At 41.7% G+C, this 22153-nt stretch overlaps 2 protein-coding genes across 6 annotated transcripts in view; both read right to left on the bottom strand.

Annotated features, from left to right (window-relative positions):
* HTRA1 (HtrA serine peptidase 1) overlaps nucleotides 1–2934 on the bottom strand; it is a 31549-nt gene extending 28615 nt beyond the window's left edge. The window contains exon 1 of the mRNA XM_068198265.1: nucleotides 2457–2934. Within this exon, the coding sequence (XP_068054366.1) occupies nucleotides 2457–2907 (451 nt within the window). The 5' untranslated portion in view covers nucleotides 2908–2934. The remainder of the gene's footprint in view (nucleotides 1–2456) is intronic.
* A 7195-nt stretch (nucleotides 2935–10129) lies between these two features.
* The window catches only part of PLEKHA1 (pleckstrin homology domain containing A1), a 29797-nt gene continuing 17773 nt past the window's right edge, over nucleotides 10130–22153 (bottom strand). For 2 of the 5 annotated variants that reach the window (XM_068198260.1, XM_068198261.1), the window contains exons 5-12: nucleotides 21759–21856; nucleotides 19254–19385; nucleotides 18290–18433; nucleotides 17318–17386; nucleotides 15157–15221; nucleotides 14292–14355; nucleotides 13857–13946; nucleotides 10130–10599 (exon numbers count right to left, since the gene is read on the bottom strand). In XM_068198260.1, the coding sequence (XP_068054361.1) occupies nucleotides 10270–10599; nucleotides 13857–13946; nucleotides 14292–14355; nucleotides 15157–15221; nucleotides 17318–17386; nucleotides 18290–18433; nucleotides 19254–19385; nucleotides 21759–21856 (992 nt within the window). In that variant the 3' untranslated portion in view covers nucleotides 10130–10269. Of the gene's footprint in view, nucleotides 10600–12676; nucleotides 12782–13856; nucleotides 13947–14291; nucleotides 14356–15156; nucleotides 15222–17317; nucleotides 17387–18289; nucleotides 18434–19253; nucleotides 19386–21758; nucleotides 21857–22153 lie in introns of all 5 variants that reach the window. The other 3 variants (XM_068198264.1, XM_068198263.1, XM_068198262.1) reach the window with 3 other exon arrangements.

Here is a 22153-nt window from a genome sequence, read left to right as displayed (position 1 = left end):
AGCACGGGCTCTGCAGGCCTGAACATCCTCTGGCAGCTCATGCTCTGATGGAAAAGGGAAGATTTCTTTAGTGACAGCTGCAGCTCAGGAGCTCTGCCCGGGCTGGGGCAAAGGGGCACAGCAGGATGGGTGGCACTGGTTCTGCTGCCACAGCCCAGCTGGACATGGCTGGGAAGGGCTGGAGTCCTCTAAGGCTCATTTTGCACAGGGAATCATCCCCTTTCTGCACACAGACCCAGAGCAACCTGCTCCTGCCTCTACTGCATCCTCTCAAACACTGCTGGTATTTGAAAAGATTCCCTGGGAATCTCTTAAAAAAAAAAAGCACTGGGACCAGACTGTAGGAGATGAAAACTGTAAACTACAGAAAGATTTACTTTATTTTAAGCAATACACATGTCATTGTACGTGACTAGCTACTGAATTAGTGTGAAGTTTAAAAACAACAACAGAAAGTGTTTTCCAAACACTTTCTCCACGTTCCCATTCCTTTGTTTCCCAAGGCTGTTGCATTGTATTGACCAAATTATTTACATGGGTGTGTTACTATGAAAAAAAATGGCTAGAAATAACTCAATCTTTAGGCAGAAAAAGCACTCCTCATGATGAACTCAAAATAAAATTAAAAATTAATTACTTTAAGGAACCAAATATTAGGCAATGTTTTTTTAAAACATCAATTCAAGCACTTTACAGCCTACTCTCCATCCCTTTTTATTTCAGGTTCTCTACATATGAAGAAAAAGCTTTTCTGTTAGCAATGTTTGCTCTCATCCAGGGATAAACATGTGCTACTGGTTGGCTTCTCCAGCACTTTCTTTTTGTTCCAGAGCTGCAACAGGGCAAAATGATTGTCTGGAATTACTCCTGATGGATCTACAACTGCAGAGCTTTCCCAGACAGGGACTCTGTGCAGCCCGTGCATTTTCTATACCCCCCACCAGAGGCACGTAGTGCTCCCAGCTCAAACACAGCCCCAATTCTGCAAACTTTCAGCAGAAAAGGCTGAGAAAACAATATTGGTTTCACGAATCGAGAATAAAAATCACAAGGCATTGTCTTACACTGGGCATCAGGAAACTGTGGAGTGAAAAGTTTGATTGTCTTCCGTGTCAGCAAATGCCAGCAACGTGCCATGGAGCACAACACAGCTTTGACACTGAGGGGACAACCAGGGGTACAAAAAATTTATTGTGTTGACACCAGAGCTGTGAGCTTGATCTGTAGGCTGAACACACAGCAGCCACTATACATCAGAATGTTTTTCTGCTGGAGAGATGATGGCTTAGCGTAGAAAAAGATGTGTTTTAAAAGAAAGGAAGTCCAGAAATTATACAATTTATACCAAAATAATTAATCCTCATTAAAACAGCACTGACTTACTAAAAAGTGACTACCGCTTCAGAAATGAAGGCTTGATTCATGCTAATTTTCACATTACCACTTAATGGTGCTGAACGGCTTGGAAGGGATACACAACCTCGGCTTACGAGGTTTAATCCAGCCCGTATTAGGGGCTGTATCTTGTGACGATCATCCCCTGCTTATCCCAGCACGGCTTTGCCCCGCTTTGTGTCACATCCTGCACCCACCGCTCCTACCACACCAAACACTTCTCCGGGTTGCTCAGCCCGGCCACTCCAGCTGCTCAGGCACCGTTTCGTAACCCGGCAGTGCCTTTTCACACCGTTTACAAATAACTTGCATGCATCCGTCCTGCACTCTGAGTACTCACATTGCATTCAGTTTGTCTACGCTGACAGCTAAAGAATGCTGAAGGAGAAGCGCCACGCATTGCTACTTATGGGCGGTCATCTCCATCCTCAAAAAAACCCAACAAAAACAAACACAAAACTCTAGACTGAGTTTAACACGCTGTTAACAGGCTTCTCCCTTTCCAGCAAGTCTCTTATTAATCAGAGCGCATCTGCTAAGCCGGGCCAAGGCAGGCAGCAGCCTGCTCTGCCCTCCCCTTTGCTCCATCACATCTGAACGGCTCCTGCATTCCTGGCTTTATTCCCCGGGGCATTTCCCTGTGACAAAGCGCCGGGACGGGAGCGCGCTCGAGTTATTTCTCCAAACTTTGCTGGAGCTGTCGGCCCCGCGTCCGCAGCCGTCCCCGTTTCTCAGGGTTTGCAGCAGTTTCCCCCAGTTTCGAGCCCGACATCACCCCTCGGAGGGGGTGGGAGATAAGCTAAAATCGGGTACAGGGTTTTTCACCCCACCACACTCGGCAGCCGCTGCCAAACCCCATTCCTGCTCCGGTTTCTCGCTGAGCCGGAGCGCCCGGGTTGAGCCGCGGCCAAGCCCCGTCTCCGGCTCCTCTCCGGTCCCTCCTCCCCGCGCGGCGGCGGCAGCGCGGCCGGGGAACCTCGTCCGGACCCGGCATGAGGATGCTGGGGCCGGGCCCCCGCGCTTCGCCCCGCACCCCGGCACATCCCCCCGCGCATCCTCACCCTGCCCGCAGGCTCCGCGCTGGATGGCGATGATGGGCGGCTGCCGGAGGCTCTCTGCGCGGCGGCTGGCGGCCCGCAGCTGGCAGTGGCTGGCGTAGGTGACCGCATCGCTGCCGCACACGGGCTCGGTGCTGGTGCACTGGCAGCGCCCCGCGGCCGCCCGCTTGCGCACGGTGGCCGAGGCGGGCACGGCTCCGGGCGGCACCACGCACTGCAGCCCCTCTCCGCAGGGCGGCCCGGCGCCCCCGCACGCCTCGCCCTCCTCCGCGCCGCACACGCGGCAGCAGCCGCAGGCGTCCAGCACGGGCCCGCCGGGGCAGCCTGCGGGCAGCGCCGGGCAGCGCGACCGATCGCAGCGCTCGGGGCAGGCGGGCGGCGGCGCGGCCAGCAGCGACGGCAGCACGGAGGGCAGCAGGGCCGCCAGCAGCAGCATCCAGCCCCGCAGCGGCATCGCGGCGGCGGCTCCGGGGCGGCGAGGGGCGGCGAGCGCGGTGAGCGCGCCCGGGGCCGGGCGGCCGCTTTAAAGGGAGACGCGGCGGGGCGGGGCGGGACGGCGGGCACGGCCCCCCCAGGGCTGGGACACCCCCACACCGCCCCCCCGGGACAGCGACATCCCCCCGGGACAGCGACATCCCCCCGGGACAGCGACACCCCCTCTCCGCCGGAGGTCCGGCGCTGCGGGGAAACTTGGCGGTGAAAGCACCGAAATCGCGGCCGGCGATTAAGATCGGGGGAAAGGGTGATAAGGCGCTCCTGCAAAAAAGGGAAGGGGGATGTGAACGCTTCCCCAGCTCAGGAATTACGGGAAAGAAATTCGAAGCAAGCGCCGATAAAGTTTCCAGCTGGTAAGGGGATGCGGGGAGCGCGGGGCCGGTCCCGTGGTGCAAGGAGTGTAGGATACATCCATTCTATACAAATGTACGCAAATATCAGGCAATTTATATCAAGATCAGTTCCCCGCTGGGAATACGGGCCGGTATTCCCGTGAGATTCCCGGCTCGGGAAGGGCGCGGGAGGCGCCGGCCGGTACCCGAGGGATGGGAGGAAGGATGCTCCCGAGCCTTCTGCTCGGCCCCGCGCTGCACACGACATGCTCAGAGCCGCAGGGCGAGGTGGATACCAGCAATTAGCAGACGGTTAATCAACTGAAATAATAATAGGGAAAAAAAAAAAAAAAAAAAAAAAAAAAAAAAAAAAAAAAAAGCGTTTTCCGCCATCCACAGGCAGGCTGATCCCATTTATCCGGCAGCTGGGCACCGGCCAGAACCTATGGACAGCGGCCTCTCTGCCATCTGCTCTTTGGGCACATACAAGGTGCTCTGAAGGAGGTTTAATTACAACCAAGTGCCCTCCGAGGGACAGGGCATCCCTGCCAAAGCTGAGAGGGAACGGTTTAGCAGAGCTGGAAACTAAGCAAAGCCATTTTTTTTTTTTTTTAATTACAAGCCGATTAAACTTTTGAACTGACTCCTAATCTATAATTATTTAAGTGTACCTTTATCAGGCGCCGATAACCAAGCAGCTAATGAACTTTACAACCCATTAGGCAAGAGGAAATGCTGTTAACTGTTAGATGAGCTCCGACCAAGGAGTTGAACTTGTCAGCAGCTACATTAATACAAAATATTTCAAAATATTTTCTCCTAGGCAAAGTTTAACAACGAGCCACTTGAGCAGGTAGAAGGAATGTCCCAAGCACCAGAATTCAAACTGTTCCACGGAACACCATAAAAACGTATCAAACGTTGTGCAAAACTTACTAAACTGTTGGTTAGTACCTGAAGCTTGGGAACCACTTATATTCCAATGTTCCTAGTTAAAATTCCAGTGTGAACTCTTTACATCTGCAGTTTTCCAATGACTTCTACACTCTGCAAGAAAAGAGATTTCAGGAGAATCATCTGATTTCAGAAGCGGCCCAAGCAGTAAAAGTGAGCAATTCACAGAGCATTGTCTTAATACTAAAATAAGTCTGAGAAAAACCCGAAAATATTTACAAGTTAAAAAGATTTTAAGTGTATGTATATACACATACATATATATACCCCTACATATGGGGGGAATATATATATCTCCATATAAATATATATGAATAGATATCATGGCAAAAAGTTTCCAAGTAATTAGTTATCCATTGCTTATCGACTACTTTTAATAGGCTTTGGGGTTTTATAAGCATGGGGGTTTTTGGTTTGGTTTGGGTTTTGGCCCTTTTTAAATAAAAACAAGTCTTTAAGGAAAGGTGATGAGCTTTTAGCAAGAAAGAAAGAAAGAAACAACAACCCCCATTAAAAAAAAAACCCAAAACCATTTAAAAAAATAAAAAAACCCACGAAAAAATCCAAACAAACAAACAACCCAAAAAAACCAAACAAACAAACAAACAAAAAAAAAAGCAAAAACGGGTTCAGGAAAGATCTCATTAACTCCTATTTGGAAGCAGGAACAAAATATTCAAAGATAAGTGAATTATTGTGGGGTTTCATCCTCCCCAGCCCAGAAAGGCTCTCTGCTCTCCTCTCACACTGCTGTGGTCAGATAACCTACTGCTCAAAGGCAGTGGAACCTTATCTCCACAGACAGGAAAACATTACCCACAGCGGGAAAGCTCCAGGTTCTGCCATCCTCTCTCCGTGGATGATTTTGTCTCTTTTTATCTTCACCTTTGATAGCGGTGGTTTTAGAGACCAAAGGTGTACAATTATTTTTTTAACACGTCAGCCAGCACTATCAGCTTCAAACTGTTTTTGGTAAGAATGAAAACCTTCTATTGAGCGTTAAAAATATAATGTTCTATTATATTAATTTTATAGTTGTCGTGTAGGTGCACAAAATCTGGATATAAACGTCTTGCTTTCCAGAATAACCGAGCTAAGTCTTTGGGGAGGTTAATAAATTAGCTCACTGAAAAATAGATTTGTTAATTGTCTATCTGATCTGTGCAGAAGTGCCTTAGACCTGAGAGGTGCTGCATACCCAGCAATTATTATTTCTCCTCCACCTGACACAGAACAGCAAGAAGACACTAACCACCAGACAGGCCAAAAATGTGGTCTGAAAAAACCACTGCGGAGTCTCAGAGGAAAGGTATCTCCTACTTTTCACGCGGAACTGGGTGATAGGAGGCTCCACCTAGAGATCTCACGCTAGAAATTCTCCTAGAGGCAGGGAAGCGTGGGCACTGCTGTCCGGGATCCAGGGATGCTGTGCCAGCCCGCCCTGCCCGCAGTGTCACCCTCGGAGCACCTGGGCACACACGGCAAAGGGGGAAGCAAGTAAAGGATGAAAAAAGGGCACACTTGGCCAGAGAAAAAAGGGTAAAGTCTGAGTCGAGAGGGGTCCCGGCCAGAAAGAGGATGAAGGAGCTTTGGGAAAGTCGGAATGCTGATAGTATGAGCAAACTCCAACATCTTGGACTTTGCAGAAAGCTTTCCCAACTTTATTCTGTTTGCTTCATTATTATAATAATTTTGCTTCATGCCTTAATGGCTTCCTCTCAGATGTTGGGGGGAAAAAGTGTAACATCCCTACTCCCACCTCCAAAAAAACCCAGGACTTCTCCACTTTAACATAACAAGAGAATTCCTACAAAAACTTGAAGAAAAAAACCCAAGCCTTTATAAAAACTAGACCCATCGCTACATACAGGAAAAAATGCCACTGCTTTGAAAGAGAATGGCTTCAAACCAGGGAATTTAAAACTCCACGTTCTTTGCCTGATATAATCTAGCCCTGGTGCTTGACAAGCATTAACTGCTGGCATAATTTACAAACGAAAGGAGCCATCGGGGTGTCTTTTGTAAAGCCCGACACGAAGCCAAGCGAGCTGCCCGAGAAGCAATTGCTGATCTGCCGCGAGTGTGTGTCTGCGGGCAGGCGGCATTTCCTCCTGTGGGAGGGCCGGGCTCCCACAGGAGCTGCAGGCTGCGGAACAAGCCGGCAACTTCGTCATGTACCGAGAGCAAAGCCACTGCCCCGCCAGCTGCCACCCCTCCGAAGGGACAGAGGCACTGCGATCTGGGTAACTGGGGCCAGTCTGGGCTCCGGGATAAATCTCAGAGAGAACCCTTCTGATCCATCCGTGTAAAGACACCAAAATCCGTGGTACATTTTCTTCCCCCGGGATGTTTTTTCATCGCTATCCCTTGAGAGCGGAGGTGAGCCGGGTGTGCCCGGCTGCCATCAGAACACAGAGTGGTTTAAATTCTTGCAAGATGCGTTCACTGTGCATCCCGATATGCAAAATCCCACTCGTTTGAAATGCAAATCCCTAATTACAGTGTCAAAAGCGACGCTTTGAAGGGCAGCGTTCACCAGCTACCAGGCCATTAGTTGTGCCTTCACAAATGAGTGCCAGTTTCTTTTCCTCTGAGGTTGCACCGAAAATCTCAAGTGAAAAATCCAGGCAGACACAAGTCCCAGGGCAGGATTGAGGTTTCAGCTCTCCAGAGAGCTGCCTTCAGTATTTTTACTTCACCTCAGAAGGGCTGCAGTGAGCCCACTGGCTTGGAGCATCAAATAATTTGTAGGCTGCTCTATAAAGTTCGGATGACTATTAAGACATTAAATAAAATGTTATAAGGTAAAACTACACATGGCACAGAAGGTTTCACTGCTTTAATTTCAGCTTTTAGACTGAAATTCCCTATCCACTATTTCCCCTTTCATTTCTTCCCACTCTCTCACCTTCATTTAAAAGGGAATTGTTAAAACGACAGTAGTATTTTTGTTCCACACCTTCAGTGTCCATATTAGGTGCACTTTGTAATTTCTCCATCCATTATAACACTTACTGTAAAACCTAAAAAAAAATAGCCTAAAAAAAGAGCAGAAATAAAACCAACAACAACAAAAAAACCCCAACCTGGAACAGTCCAGTGACTTAACAACTGGAGTCGCCAGATCAGATTTTAAGTATGAAATACACTTTAAAAGCAAATTAGTACCAGCCTGATTTTTAAAGCTGAAGAGTGACCCCTAGGTGGTGCTGACATCCTGATATTCCACGAGGTGAAGGACTATTCCACTTTATCAAACTGTATCCTAACACATCAGCCCTCAGCAGCTGCCCCCAGGAATGTGCACTGCAGCCAGCAGTTCCATTTTCTGTAAATATTTTATTTTAACACAGTGAGTTTAAATCTGTAGCCATACAGAATAATTTGATTTCCTCTTCAGTGAAGGGGCAGAGTGCACAGCCAGGTGGGGGCAGTGGAATCTGGGTAATTGTAGCCAGTCTGGATTTCAGGAAAGTATTTCTGAGAGAGAACCCTGCTGATCCATCAGTATAAAGACAGAAAAATCCATCTTACAATGTTTTTTTTTTATCAATATCCCTTGCATAACATGTAAAACTTCCACAGAAGAAACTGAGATTAGCACAAAAAAATCAGCTCGGTCTGTCCAATTTTATTCTTAGGCTACACAGCCTGATTAGATTTGAAGAATTAGAGATGCTATGGCTGAATAAAGGTGAATCTGATCTCTTACAAGCTGAAAAAAGAATATATTGCTCTGATCAAATACTTGTCATGGTGCAAAGAAACTCAACCAGATGTTATTTTAAGTTACCCAAACTGATTTATTGACAATTTAAATGTGACATATTTACAGCACTGTTTCTAAAATAATTTAACAATTTTCATAGATTTATAAAAGTACTGATAAATAGGAGACCCTGACAGTGACCAACCACAAATATTTCCCTATGCTAGTGAACTACAAAAGCAGTTCATTTCTTTTTTCATTTTTCTCTTTTTCCCTCTTTTTCTAAGTCCCATAATGGAGCTGCTTTACCTCCACCCAATGTGTAAAATTGCCAATACCAAAGTACAATAAAATGACCATGCAGTGTGAAAGCTGTACCAGAGCAAGTGATTTCAGATGTTAGACTACAGTAAAAATATTACAATGCAAAGTGTCTTCTGCACAGAATGTACTTGTGAAAAAATAAGCTTTTAAAGAGCTAAGGGTTTATTTTTATAGAAATTAAAACCTACAATACTAGTACAGACATTTACAGTAATTTCCAATTTTGTGCTAGTTTTCACATATACCTAAAGTCAAACAAAACCAGTAATTTACAGACACCACTGCCTTAAGACAGTGGTTAGTTAGCTTATGGATAAAAAAAACAAAAAACCAAAAAAAAAAAAAAAAAACAAAACCAAAAGAAGGTGCTGATATAATTTAAGGTTTTGAAATTCATTATATTCGACACCAATTATTCTTATACGACACCAATTATTCTGTCCTGGGATCAACAAATTGCTGTGGTAAAGCCATCCATATCTCTCAAGAAGTCAGTTTGGAAGTTGGAGAGAAGATGGACTTGCCTGATATGTATCTTAGGTTCCAGCAGACAAAGGAAGTCTCACAAAGCTGGACAATCGGGATCACAGTAAGCAGCAGCATGAGATACTTGTGGGGCTGGGATTAAAGCAAATGGGTTTTTTCCCAAAAATGATGAAAAAGTACACACCACCTAATCCAATACTTGAAATGTAAAGGTTCTCCTCGCTGGCATCACCGATGCCCCATAACACAATGCACACAAACAACAAATACTCACTTTTTAAGAACACATATTGCACAGCAGTGGGTGCAACACCAGAACACTGGTACCCCTGGCATAAATCTTGTTTTAAAGAGCTGTTTCAAACTATGCTATCCAGAGCAACTCCAAGCCAACGCTCAACCCAGTAAGAATGGTCTGTGTACATCACTAACCCAAAAGTGTTTCACCTAAGTGAGAGAAAACACAGGCACTTCAGATTCTTAGTGCACCAAAAGTTATAGGCCACGATTGCAGGACTAGGAACAGTTCAGTACCAATAACAACACAACTAAAGGAGCTCTTCCACTGATCAATACAGAAACAAGAACTGCTCACAAAGCACTGGGAAGGAAATCATTCTCAAAACAGTAACCAAACAATACATTTAAACATTTAAGAAAACATAATTGCTGCAAAGCCTAATGTAACACAACATAAACCCTACTTAGTTAAAAAGATCTAAAGTGTCCAAATTCCAAAGTCCAAATTCTCTTCTCCCCCCTCCAAAACACCAATAACATGCAGTCCATGGAAATCCAAATGTGCAAAAGTTTATAACCCACCTTTAGGAGTGCATCAAAAATAGGCTGACTATTCAAAATATTATTTTAGTGGAAATTTTACAGCACCATAACTAGAATTCCAAGGGAGTTCAGAATTCTTGTTCTGATAACAAATCAGTTGATACGGTTCATCTTAAAGAACAGAAGAAACATTTTGTGCATTTCCTGGTATCTGAAAGTTACGGAGAGAAAGAATTCTCATATATGCCTAAAATCTTACTGTAGTTTAAGATGAAATTAAATAATCACATTTGTTGGCAACAAGTTCTCTGAAATAGAGCATTAGTTGCAAATTTAGTAAACCTGCCAGATTAGGAATTAGAAGTTGCTGGTACCTTGCTTACTTGCAGAAGTACCTTTTTTTTTTTTTTTGTTTAATGCATTTTGGACTTTTTTTTTTTTTCCTAAACTGTGCAGTTTGGCCCCTCCCTAGTAAGTGATTTACTATCAGGCTTTGAGAAAATGCCTAAGGTCCATCTCTGACCCTCAGCTGAAAGGCAACACACAACCACATTATATATACCCATGTGTGCACAGGAACACACACACACACATATATATATATAACAGCAGTGCTCCGGTTTGTAGTTTTTTGTTTTTTTGTTCTCATTTCCTGGAATTTTCTTTGGTTCAAAGTCCGAGCAAGGAAATTAAAGGACCGAACAAATGGATCATTCTCCAAACGCTTCCATCCCTACACATCACTAACTGGAAGGCTTGCATCATCCAGATCCACGAGGCCAGGATCCTGTTCCTGAGTGCCATTTTTGCTCCGGGGTTCCCAGGGGCCCCGTTCAGTCACTTTGGAAGTTGATTCTCTTGGAGCGACAGCCTGGATCTTGTAGCTCCTTGGCTTGGCCTTGGTAAAAGACTCGTGAAATCCTCGCTTCTCCAAGGCAGGGGGTTTGGGGTGAGGGGCTGGGACCAGAGGGCTGCTGTGAGGGGCTGTGGAATGTGAGCTGGCTGCGGCTGGGCCGGCAGGACGGACAGCATGGCCGGGTTCGGGAGAAGACTCGGGATGCTCCTGGAAAAAGAAGGGAATGCGTCAGATGAAGCGGCTGACTTCACGTTGGAAAGATGCAGTTTCAGACTCACAAAAAATAAAAAAAAATCGAGACAGAAAATACACAAAGCGAAGCATCAGCCACGGCAGCAGGAGGCAGGTGCTTTCTGAGGCACTGCTTTACTGAGTGTGAGCTCACAGTAGGATGTGACAGCAACATCAGCTGCTGCATTTAATGAAATTAAATTCTTAAATCAAGCACAGCAGCTCTGTAGACTTTAGTCCAGCAAATTGAGGCTCCTCATTTTATTAAGATGTTAAATAACCTCTTGGAGACACACACTTTAAAGGCCATTGAAAGTCACATCTTTCCAAAAGAAAAATGTATTCACACCTATTCATATAAATCAAGCTCTCGTATCCTGGATCCTGAAGTAATGCACATTTTACTGTTCCCTGTTCTTGGAGCACCAAATCTTCCCAATTTCTCCCAAGGACCAAACAAACATTTTAAGCTATCAGACTATATAAAAATTCCCAAAGTTAATGACCTAGAAAAGAAACTGATACTTAAGCTACTTCTTCCATGCAAGTTATTGTTTTGTGTTTATTATCATTATTCTGCTGACCTTTACATAGCTACCAAAATATCTTCCACCATTTACTTACTGACAAAAACAAGTCCCCAGACTACCCAGGAATGATTCAGTTGTCTGAAGAACAGGCATGGAATGCCACTTGGATGTCCTGGGATAGCCTAACCTCCTGAAGAGGAACAAGAAGTTCCTTGGGCTCTGCACTGCATCCATCAGTTCTGTCAGGATGTCTCAAATCCCTGAGCAGAGCAGGGTTTGAAATGCTCTGATCCAAATGCTGTGTAATGCTGCAGTGAACTGTGTGTGCATTAGGAGCTGCAGCTGCTGCCAGTTCTGCCATCACCAGTGTTAGTCCAGGAGCTAAAGGAATCTGCCAGCCCATGTGCACACACAAATCAAAGCATTTCTCAAGCACATTAGTTAGCAAAAGAAAAAACAACCCCAAACCCATCACAGATGTGTGTCCAAGATGCAAATATACATCCTAAATTTAATACTTTTTTTTTTCCACTGTAGTTTTTCCAAGTTTATTTTAGAATGTTATGACATTCTCATGACATACGAATTAATAAATTTAATCAAAATGGATTCTGCCAAGTACTACCATATTTCTTTTTATAAATGAGCTTAATGTTATTGGATGAACCTGTGCAACTTTGTTTTTGGACTTGAGTCTGGTGTTCAACTTCACTGAAGTATTTCACATCATTTACACTGCCTTATTTCATATCTGACTTGATACTCCACTTAAGGAAAAAAGTTTGCTTTAGGAGAACTTATGATTCACTGATTTACCTACTGTTCTTCTTATTTTTAATAATTTTACTTCACCAAATAGGACAAAAGGGATATTAGGACAAGATTTCTGAATTTTTGCTACGCTGCCCTGAAGGATACTCAGATTTTACTACCCACACTGGCTGTAATTTCACAGTTAAGAGACTGTGCTGCTGCACTACTCCTAAAGTGCTCTGCTTTGAACAGGGTATTGATTATACATTATGATAGAATGCTTCTATGTTTGAAGTAATCATTTCATGCAGAGGTCTCATAAGCCATGCAGATCAGGCTACTACAGACCCTTCCAAATCCTAGAGTTACAACGTGCATGTGCTGTGTGCACTCATCTGTATTAGTTTGTGGGCAGCTTCCATTTAATCTCGCTTCTGCGCAGTTTCGAAACAAATGTAAAGGAAAATGGAAATATGAACTCTCATGCAAATTAGCTTTAGTACTTTCCTATTAAAGTGACATCACTCATGTTTAAATATTTACTGTGCTTTGATGTATAAGCAGTGGTTTTGGTGTTTTTCATTTCCAATCATTTTGAAAGCAAGAAAAAACAGTGCAAACCTGTGAGTGAACGATATTATTGATGAGTTAGTTTTCAGTAATGGTAATGACAACAGGTAGCATTATTTTTTAGTTTGCTTTATAGTGCAAATTAGTGTCTAGTCCTAGCCCTCTGTTAAGAAGGCAAGTTTCCATGAGAGCCCACATACGTGCTGCATTCACCAGTTCTTGATGTATACCTCTGTATACAAGGATTCGACAGCCTTCTGGCCTGCCGCATCTGGAACACAGTGCAAAGCTAAGATTAGAGTCACCTGGACTTGGGAGAGAGGACAACAGAGGGAACAAGAAGTGATGCAGACAGTCATAGCTACATTGCTCAGTTAGCCCCACACGAAAAAAAAAAAAAAAAAACACAGGGAAAAAAGCATACAGAAAGAAAAGTTACCTGTGTGTTTTCATTGCCCCCACAAAGAGAAAATTTGTATCAGGAAATTTATTTAAAAGCATGAAGCAGCTATCAAAAATTGGTTGAGAGCTTAGGCTGAGTGACCAGAAATATGGTATCAATGCAAATTTGTAGTCAAAAGCCAGGTATGAATTACTAGATTTTAGATTATGGGGGTAATGATATATCCAGGTTATTACAAAACATCCCAGAGACAGAAAATGAAAAACACAGCATGCAATACCTGAGCTGTGAAGTATGCCTGGTGCTACATCTGGGCACACTTGGAGACACTGTGACACCAGAATAACTCCACTACTTTCCACAAGTTAATGACCTTTGTGCTATACAACTAATACAGTTTAAATGCTAGTAGGTGTGAAATGCTGGCATCCATGTGGCTTCAGAAATATTAACACTTGTCACAGTGCCCCAGTTCAGTACTGCAAGATGCTGTTCTTACTGCATTTCCAACAGCAAGAACTAATTCATGTGAGCACAGATCTCTTAGTTTAAATTTTCATCTGTATCTGCATATACAATAAACTATCAGCAATAGAGAATGACAATTTAGCAGTGAGAGTTGTTACAAAGAAATTGTCATTTGATTGCAAAACACAGCAATGAGCAGGAACACCTCACAGGAATTAGAAAGTTTTACTTTAACTCCCAAACTAGTAATAGTGACAGATCATACTGGATTTCTACAGGTTAGCACTGCGTTATCTACGTGTTCGAGACAAACAACGCACAGAAAGTCACAGGTAGGACTAAAAAAGTGCTCCGTTACAAACACAAAGTATTTGATGTTCGAAAGTTCATGCAAAGAGGCCACGTTACTACAGGACAGGAGAGAGGAAAGGCAAAAGGAAGAAGCAGGACTGAATGGCACGAGTGAACAGGAGCTAACGGCATCCCCTCTGAGGTGCAGGGTGACGTACGGAAGCCGCTGATCTGCCCGGTCCCCGCTGTGCTACGATGGCCCCAGAAATGGCCTTTATCCAGCTGTGCATGTCCTCGGGGCTGTCTGCCTGCAGCCAACAACAACACCATGGTCAAGAGCAGCCCTCAGCCTGCCCACTGCCCCACCACCTGCAGCAGCACAAGCTAACCCTGCTGCTCGGTGTGCTACTGAAACACAGGGGGACCTTATTTCTTACAGGCGGACTTTATTTCTTAACCCAGACGTTTCTTACTCTGAAGTTACTTAAAATGTATACAGCTATATAAAGCAATAAATAAAATGTCCTGAAGATCACATCCCCCCTGGAAATCATGGCGTGGTCAAAGTGAAGAAGTGCTGCTATTTCACTTTTAAAGTGTGTTTAACTCTGGCAGTCTCTTGGGTTTGCCCCAAGTTTAAAAAAAGAAATTACCTGCACGTAAAAGGTTCGAGAAGTTGTTACAATTTCAAAGAGATTGTCTCTCATCATTATATCACTGCAAATGAAATACAAAAACACTTCAAAAGCAAGTACAACTTTCCCACTGTATTTTAACAAGACTGCAGAACTGGCAGAGAATCAGAGAATGTGCTGTCTGACTTTTGCATTTCTTTATCACTCTACTATTGCTTTTTACCAATTTTAGCCCTAAGACTCTTTAGTTTACCAGTGGCACACGTGCTACTACATGTATTTTTAATTGGAACATTTAAAATCATATAACATTAGGTCTAAAAATACTTATCATACATTTTAATTGGAACATTCTAAATCATATGTGAAGTTTAAAAATATTTATCATTCTAGTCAAATTTCTCTAAGTAGTCTGCTAAAGAAAAAATAGAAAAATCAGTATCTCTCAAGTGCTACAAAAGCAATTATTCTTTAGCATATTGCCATTTGGTAGGAGGGAAACAGCAGGGTGAAGAGTGTTCTCAGCCAGATTCATCCATCTAACATGAGCTAATGTCCTCTAAAGGTTTAGAGATTATATAAGCAGAATAGAGACTCCTGAAATTGCTGCCTCAGATCAGACAGCACCCACACATCTCTAACTCTTGGTTCCATGATATCCCCTTGTTCTGCCCTTGTCCAAATTTTAAAGTTTGAAACACACATTAATACAGAACCCTCAAAACCCATTTAATGCACAAAACTATGTGCTGTCCCATAAAGAAAGAACACCCCACATGCACACATCAAGTGAAGTTACTGAACAGTTCTCCAAGGAGCAGCCTGGCCATGACCAAGCAGGGAATTCCATCCCATGTAATGACATCAGTGCTTCCCTCCTCACCTCTGTTTGCATTCCTGAACTTTATGGACCTCCTTAAGTGGTATAACCCTGAGAGGTTCCTTTTCCTGAAAAAAGAAACATGTTTTAGTACAGAGGATCTAACAAGTAGAACAGAAAGCCAGAGGCCAGGACAGCAGCAGTCTTACATAAATGAGACTTTCAAGGCAGTCACTATGAAAAAAGTGGTGCCAACCAAAATTTCATTTGCTTTTGTAAGTATTAAACCAACCATGGCACTTGCAATGAAGAGGAGGACAAATCAAGAAGCAAAACCTCCCAAAACATTAATTCCAAACTATAATGAAGACAACCATGCTGTCCTCTTCCCCTAACCAGATCAGACAACTGACCCTGACCTCAAGCAGCTCATTTCATTAAAATTTTGATTCATCTGCTATGAAATGCTACCATAGAAGATGCTATGTTAACTGGACTGCATGACATGGCTTTAAGTAAGATTAACTGCATCCTATACTTAATACAATTAAAAGTACTACAAAGAAACCAGTCCTTAACACCTGTAAAAGAACAAGTACTCTCAAAGCACTCAGAAATTCTGTTACCATAACAAAAATAAGTGTTAAAGTTTCACACCACAGGAAAGAAAGTGAGAATATTCAAACAGAAACACTTTCACTTTTCCCATGACCACACTATTCTTCTCCAGTGGTCGTTGCAGTAAAGTACAAACAAACAACAACTTATTTTACTTCCTACTGTGTTTTCTTTAAGCCAAGTTACAATGGATTGCTTCAGTTGGCTACAACTTCCAGATAAAACAAAAGCTTTCAGCTCTGGAATGACTTCCCCTACCATTTCTGTAACAGATACTTAGGAGATTTATGCTGAGCAAGCAGCAAATGTCACCCAAACGTAATCATCCTCCAAGAGCAGTTTGCATTAGATCATTTTGCTCTTTAGCAGATCAAATGTAGAAAGTTTAAAACCCAATGTTTTCAGTTACTGTGCTCCTTGTAGCTCTTCTCTGCTGTTCTTAGATTCAATCATCTATTAAAATGCACTTTCCAAGTAATACATCAACTGTGAAGATCATCTCTGGAGTACAGACACCTCTTGGAGGGAAAAGCCCAGCTCAGAAATGATCATTTTCTGAGTCTCATATTGCCTGTATTCCACTGTGCTCCTGTGGACTGGCACAGGCTCAAGGAGCACGATGAAACACTAAAAGTGAGAGGATTTCTACCATCCTTCTATTACACTCTCCCACAGTACAATTCTTCACTGGGTTAGAACTTGTTTGTGAGCAATATGAACTCAGGTTTGTTTTTTAAATAAAAACAGAGGGTTTCTTATAGGCAATGAGTCAGAATTGTTCTGCTGACAGCTTAACAAAGATAATGATGCAAGATCAAACCCCTGCTACTGTTGCAGATGCCCTCATTAGAAATGAAATCAAAGTTAACTTCAGAAACAGTCTGAAATCTGGGTTCTTGACATCTTACATCTTATGTTTGGCCTGTAAACTCAATTCTCCTTAATACTCTACAACTCAAGTTTCATTCCTTAGGTACAGATTTTCTTACATTTAGTCTGTTTTCCCAAGAAAGGAATCCCACACTTTACTATCTTCAGAACCAGCCATTTAATTTTTAAATGAAGCCTGAAGGCACTTAACATCTGGTCAAAATCAGCCAAAAACTTAAGAGTGACAAGGGAAGAAGAAAGGTCATGAAAGTAAAAGAAACTCTGCAAATGTTGCTGTTGAACAGAAAATCAAGATTTTTTTTGCCCATCTTGGCTGCCCTGGTGAAACAAATGCTTGGGAGAAGATCCCATCATCTGGATGATAAAGCATAATTCTAACTTTAGGTGAAGAATTGCAAGATTACAGTTTTGTCTTTCCCCCAATGATCAGCTATTTCAACAACACTATTAATTATATGAGAATGTAAAATGACAAAGTACTAACACAAGAATCAGGGTGACTGTAGAGTAGATTTTATTACTGTTCTTCAGTGCCCTACAGGCAGGTTCCCAAACAGATTGAACAGCTGCCCCATTAATTTTTTTGTTCTTCCCAATCATGAAAAGTTATTACAGTACTGACTCAAGAGCTGCAGGAGCAGCAGAGCACATTTCTCAAACACAAGCATCTTCCTTGCAACTGCCACTGGAAAATGACACAGAATTGGAACCTTACCAGTTCAGACTTGAAATATCCTATCGTGTTTTCATCTAATTGAAAGTATCTTCTCTTCCAGTTCTTCATCTGTTAAGGGAAAAAATATTTATATATTTTATATATAAAATAAAAGATACTTACATGTCATGAATTATGAATATATTCAATTATACTTACCATTCTAGTTTTTACTTATAGCATATGCTACTTTGTAATTACTTTTTATTCATAACTTAATTTTGAGTAATGTCTTCATTGCAGTTCATTATAATTACAAATTTTGCATCTTTACTGTCCCTAAGATAATTATGCATGCTTTGCACAATTAATGTTTTTGAAAACTGAAAAAATTAAAAATTCTTTAAGCTACTATTTTCTAAGATTTATTCAAACTGTAGAAACTCAGCAGCAGAACTACTGTGTAGGAAAAATTGGAAGACAATACATCACAGATTTCTAGTTTATTTTTAACTAAAAAAGGATGTCACAAAAAGAAGCTTCATAATCCAAGATAAAAAGAGTCTGAGAACTCAAAGATGTGTATCTTGTTTAATCTGAACTATCTGTTCCTTCTTCTAGCAAGGCATCACATGAATAGCTCCACTTGTGTTAATCAGTCTGATAAGATGCACAATTCTTCCTCTGAACTGAAAAATCAGCTTTTTCTAAACATTTGACTGATTTAAAAAGCAAGCACTGAACTTCTGTCCCAATTTAGATGCTTTTAGTAAGCAAAATAAAGATCTCTACAGAATGTAGAACAAGAGAATTCCCAGCTGCATGCACTAACCATCACATGGAAGTCTGGGCACACACTTTGCCTCTCTAAAGTATCTTCAACAACACAACACTAAAGAAAGTCATGAAAAGCAGTAACACAGATAAAAATTAAGTGCTACTGGAGGATAAATTTTATCTTTAGTTAATCCTTATTACTGTCAGTAGTAATAAAATCACTGTGAATTTTCTTCTGTTTTTAATAATACTTACCACTGCTCCTTGTTTGACACAGTAACCAGCTTTGATAATGGCATTATCTGGGGGATGCTTAGCAGCAAAATAAGGAAGGTGACTTTGTGACCGCTTCAAATAATTCCTGTCAGCCCCTTCACTGCCCTCACTGACTTCTTCTTTCTAGAAAAAACACAGGAAAGTTCAGACTACTCTCAAGTTTTTATTTTCCTAAAGGTCAAGGAATAGCTATAGTAGTTACAATAGGAAATAACTTTATCATCCCATGTTCACAAATCTCATTTCCAGTTTGAAAGAACAAAATATTTTAACTGATTTCCAGAGACAACTGAGATTCCCCAAGGGCTGAGTCCTTGTAGGCTGCTCTTAGAAACTAAACCAAGAATGTGCTGAGTACTTTCAAATAATATTGACAAACACTCAGTAAAAAAAAAGGTACAGATTTGAACTCATGCATGTATTTAGTGCAAACTTGTAACATGGGCAAAACACTAGAGGTGGCTACAGCAAACAAGAAGTTATTTCTAGGATTACAAGACATCAGAATTCCTTAAATTTTTAAAGCATTTTGGGAGCATACATGTAATTTACATTATATTCATCTAATCTGTAATTATTTTCAGCTCAGGAAACTTTCAGCAACAGATTCAGTTCAGATTCTACTTCCATAAGCTTCTCCAGCCTCTCAAACTTTTCTTTCCACTTTTCCTTACTACTTCTTCCCCCTTTTTTTCTGTTAAAGGGGCAGAACTTCATCACTGTTAACACCAACAATTAATTTCACACAGACAAAAATACAATTATTATATTAACAAGTATGTGTGAGCAAAAAAAAAAAAAAAAACAGTACTCAAGCAATTCTTTAAAATGCTGTATAAAGGGAATAAAACCCTCAGAACCCCCACTCAGTATAAATAAAAGGTGCATATAAAAGTACAGTTTTGTGTGTTAAATAATAACCCACTCATTTGGAGGGTAGTACCTGGGTGGGTGTAATGATGGGAACACCACCAACAATTTCTGTCCTGTAGGAGACTTGTTTCTTTCCACCTGGGCTTTCAGCTTGACGATTTGCATTATCCATTTGGCAGAGAGGATCAGACTGCTTTGGTACCTGCAGTTGGAATGTGAGAATTGACATCAGTTTCATGGAAAAAAAAAAAAAAAAGCCCTGAGCATTACTCAAGAATTTTGAGGCATTTTCAGCAGGATTTAACAAATGGTAACTAACTGTAAAAGGCTAAAAATGGCTTACACAAAAATTTGTTGTAACGACTATGCTTTAATGCTCAAGAGGAAAGTGGTGCCAATAAAGACATTTCAGTGGATAAAATCAGTTGCAAGCTTTGCCATGAAGTGCTTCACTTAATTTTCACCAAGCACTGCTGGTTTATAGAACTGGTTCTTTCTTTTTCAGCTGCTTTCAGTTTTATAAGAAAGCAGAGATGCCCCAGTGCCTGCAGAGCCAGCACAGCAAGGCCATAAACAGTGGGACTTTGGTCACACAGGGTGTCTGACCAGTGTGACACTTTTCCTCACATGTACTTGGCATGAAGATTGTGTCACTACCTCCGTTAATCATACATATATTGCTAAATTCTGTTCAAAATGACCCTGCCTACCTATCAGTAACTATTAGATACTTCTCTCAAACGTGGAACTAAGGCCATCAAAACTCCACAGGAATTTGATTTCCCTATAAGTGTTTTGATCTAAAAAGTTTACTCAGTTTTCTGAGTACATTTCTTTAACCTAAGAAACACACTGACTACAAGACCTTTTTCATTTCTAATCTCCTTCACTTTTAATATTAATATAGCAAATCTGAAGTGATTTCAACAAAAAGAGATCAAGTCTCACACCCAAATACCCCACCCAGCAACCTACTGGGTATTTACAGAAGACATCCAAACTCCTTCAGAAAGAAGGACACACAAATCGTGACACATTCAAAACTTGGAACTGATCTAGACAAGAAACCAAAGCTACTTTATAGTCTGTGGTTCAAGTTGCTGTGCCTAGGAGTGCTTATTTTACAAAATGCAGCCTGCAGAGAAGTACAGACAGTGCTGAGAGCAGATGTCAGCCTAGGAGAGTGTCCTGCTGGCCACTCCTCTGCCAGGGACTCCTTCCCCAGCCACGTCCAGCACTGAAGGACAAGCCACTCATGAGCCTCAGCCTATCAAGAGCAGGGGCTTGGAGCTCCAGCTTTGTGGGCAAGTGCTTCAGCTGTGACAAACTCCCACTGAAAATGCTGCAGACCAAGCCCACAACCACCTCGTCACACAAAGGCATTTTCAAGCAGCACTCAGAACGGGTACACAGCGTGCTAGGCTGCAGAGGTTCACAGGCATTCTGACATTATCAGCACTCAAGAGGACTAAAACATGCAATGAATCTCGGAGGATTACAATCTGCAGCAAGTAATGCTCATATTAAAATTAATAATTGAGTGATCTTAATTCTTTGATTCAATAATTGGCCGTACTTAATACTGTACTGGAGCTGTGAAGAGATGAACGGTTCAAAGGCTTGTTCCTTCGAAGACAAAATACTAATGATTTCACCAGCCATTTAAAATGCAAGATAAACAGATGATAAACAGCATTCACTCTAAATTGATACATTTATGTATTTATTTATTTATTCACTTAATTTCTTCAACTGGGAACAGCTCCAGCCTGCTTGTGGTGCATCCTCCTTATGAAAAACACAAGTGAGAAGGATTTGTGCTTCTGGTTTTTTTTTAATTTATTATTAGCAGTAGCATTTTTGTAACTCCAAAGAATGGGCTATATTAAAACAATGCACAGAACTCAGGTAAACACCCTTAGATAGCCCAAAAATGAGAAAGTCACTGACAATAAACACAAAAGTGTGCACCCATGCTCAGAACCCCTTCTTTGTCGGGGTGTGCTCTCAGGAGTGTTCACTGTCATCACTTCCCCAAAACTGGAGAAAACAAAACCCTAACTTCTGCCTCCTGAAAAGACTGAGATAACACGTGGGGGTTTCTATCATGAGATAACAACTTGTCCTGGTGCAACCCAGAAAAGTAATTTAACATTTACCAGAAGAACCATCAATGTTTCTTTACATGGACGTCACTCAAGATCAGGAGAAAGCCTTTGGAGCTTGATCAATATTTTAGTGATACTTTAAGAAATATCAACTTTTGACAGCAGGTAAAAGTAGGGCTATCTTTTCATTGCTTGCTAGTGTCTTCTGGATATTTCAAATAAAATTAGGTTAATTTTAAATTATTAGGAAAAATCCTAAGCTGTAATTAAAAGAATTATCTTTTGTCCGATTTCCAAAAAGAAAGTTAAACTCAAATTTAGGGGAGGTCCCTGTAGTTTCTCCAAGTAATGCAAAGTCAAGCCAAAACTTGTTTGTAGTGATAGAAACTGGAGGCAAAGGTTACATTTAAGCACCTTGAGACAGTCACCATTTGAAAGCACTGCTAAATATCAACTCAACCACTTACTGTGATTTTGGTAGCTTTGTTCAGAACATTTACCCATTCAACTAGGTCCTGCTGATCATTGGCTTGTAGAAAGTATTTTCTCATCCCTGCATTCATAACTGTTAAAAACCATTATGAAAAGTTAACAACACTGAAATTTAAGAGCAAACTTAATATCATTATGAAAAGATTTGATTTCAGATGAAAATACCATTTAAAGCATTTAAGTACTCTGCTGTGTTTCCTTTCAGAAAGTCATCTTAAGACACATAAATCCACTTGATTGCTTTATTCTAAAAAAATAATAATTTAATCTTTCCACTTAAATGGCATGGTACAAACTTTGAAAAATGATTTTTCTGACCTAGAAATGAAGACTTGAATTTTATCAAAATATTCTACAGTTCCATTTCCTT

This window comes from Anomalospiza imberbis, chromosome 8, assembly GCF_031753505.1.
Source record: "Anomalospiza imberbis isolate Cuckoo-Finch-1a 21T00152 chromosome 8, ASM3175350v1, whole genome shotgun sequence".
NCBI classification, from domain to species: domain Eukaryota; kingdom Metazoa; phylum Chordata; class Aves; order Passeriformes; family Viduidae; genus Anomalospiza; species Anomalospiza imberbis.
The sequence above is the reverse complement of the archived record's forward strand: the minus strand, read 5'-3'. Positions and strand labels throughout refer to the sequence as shown.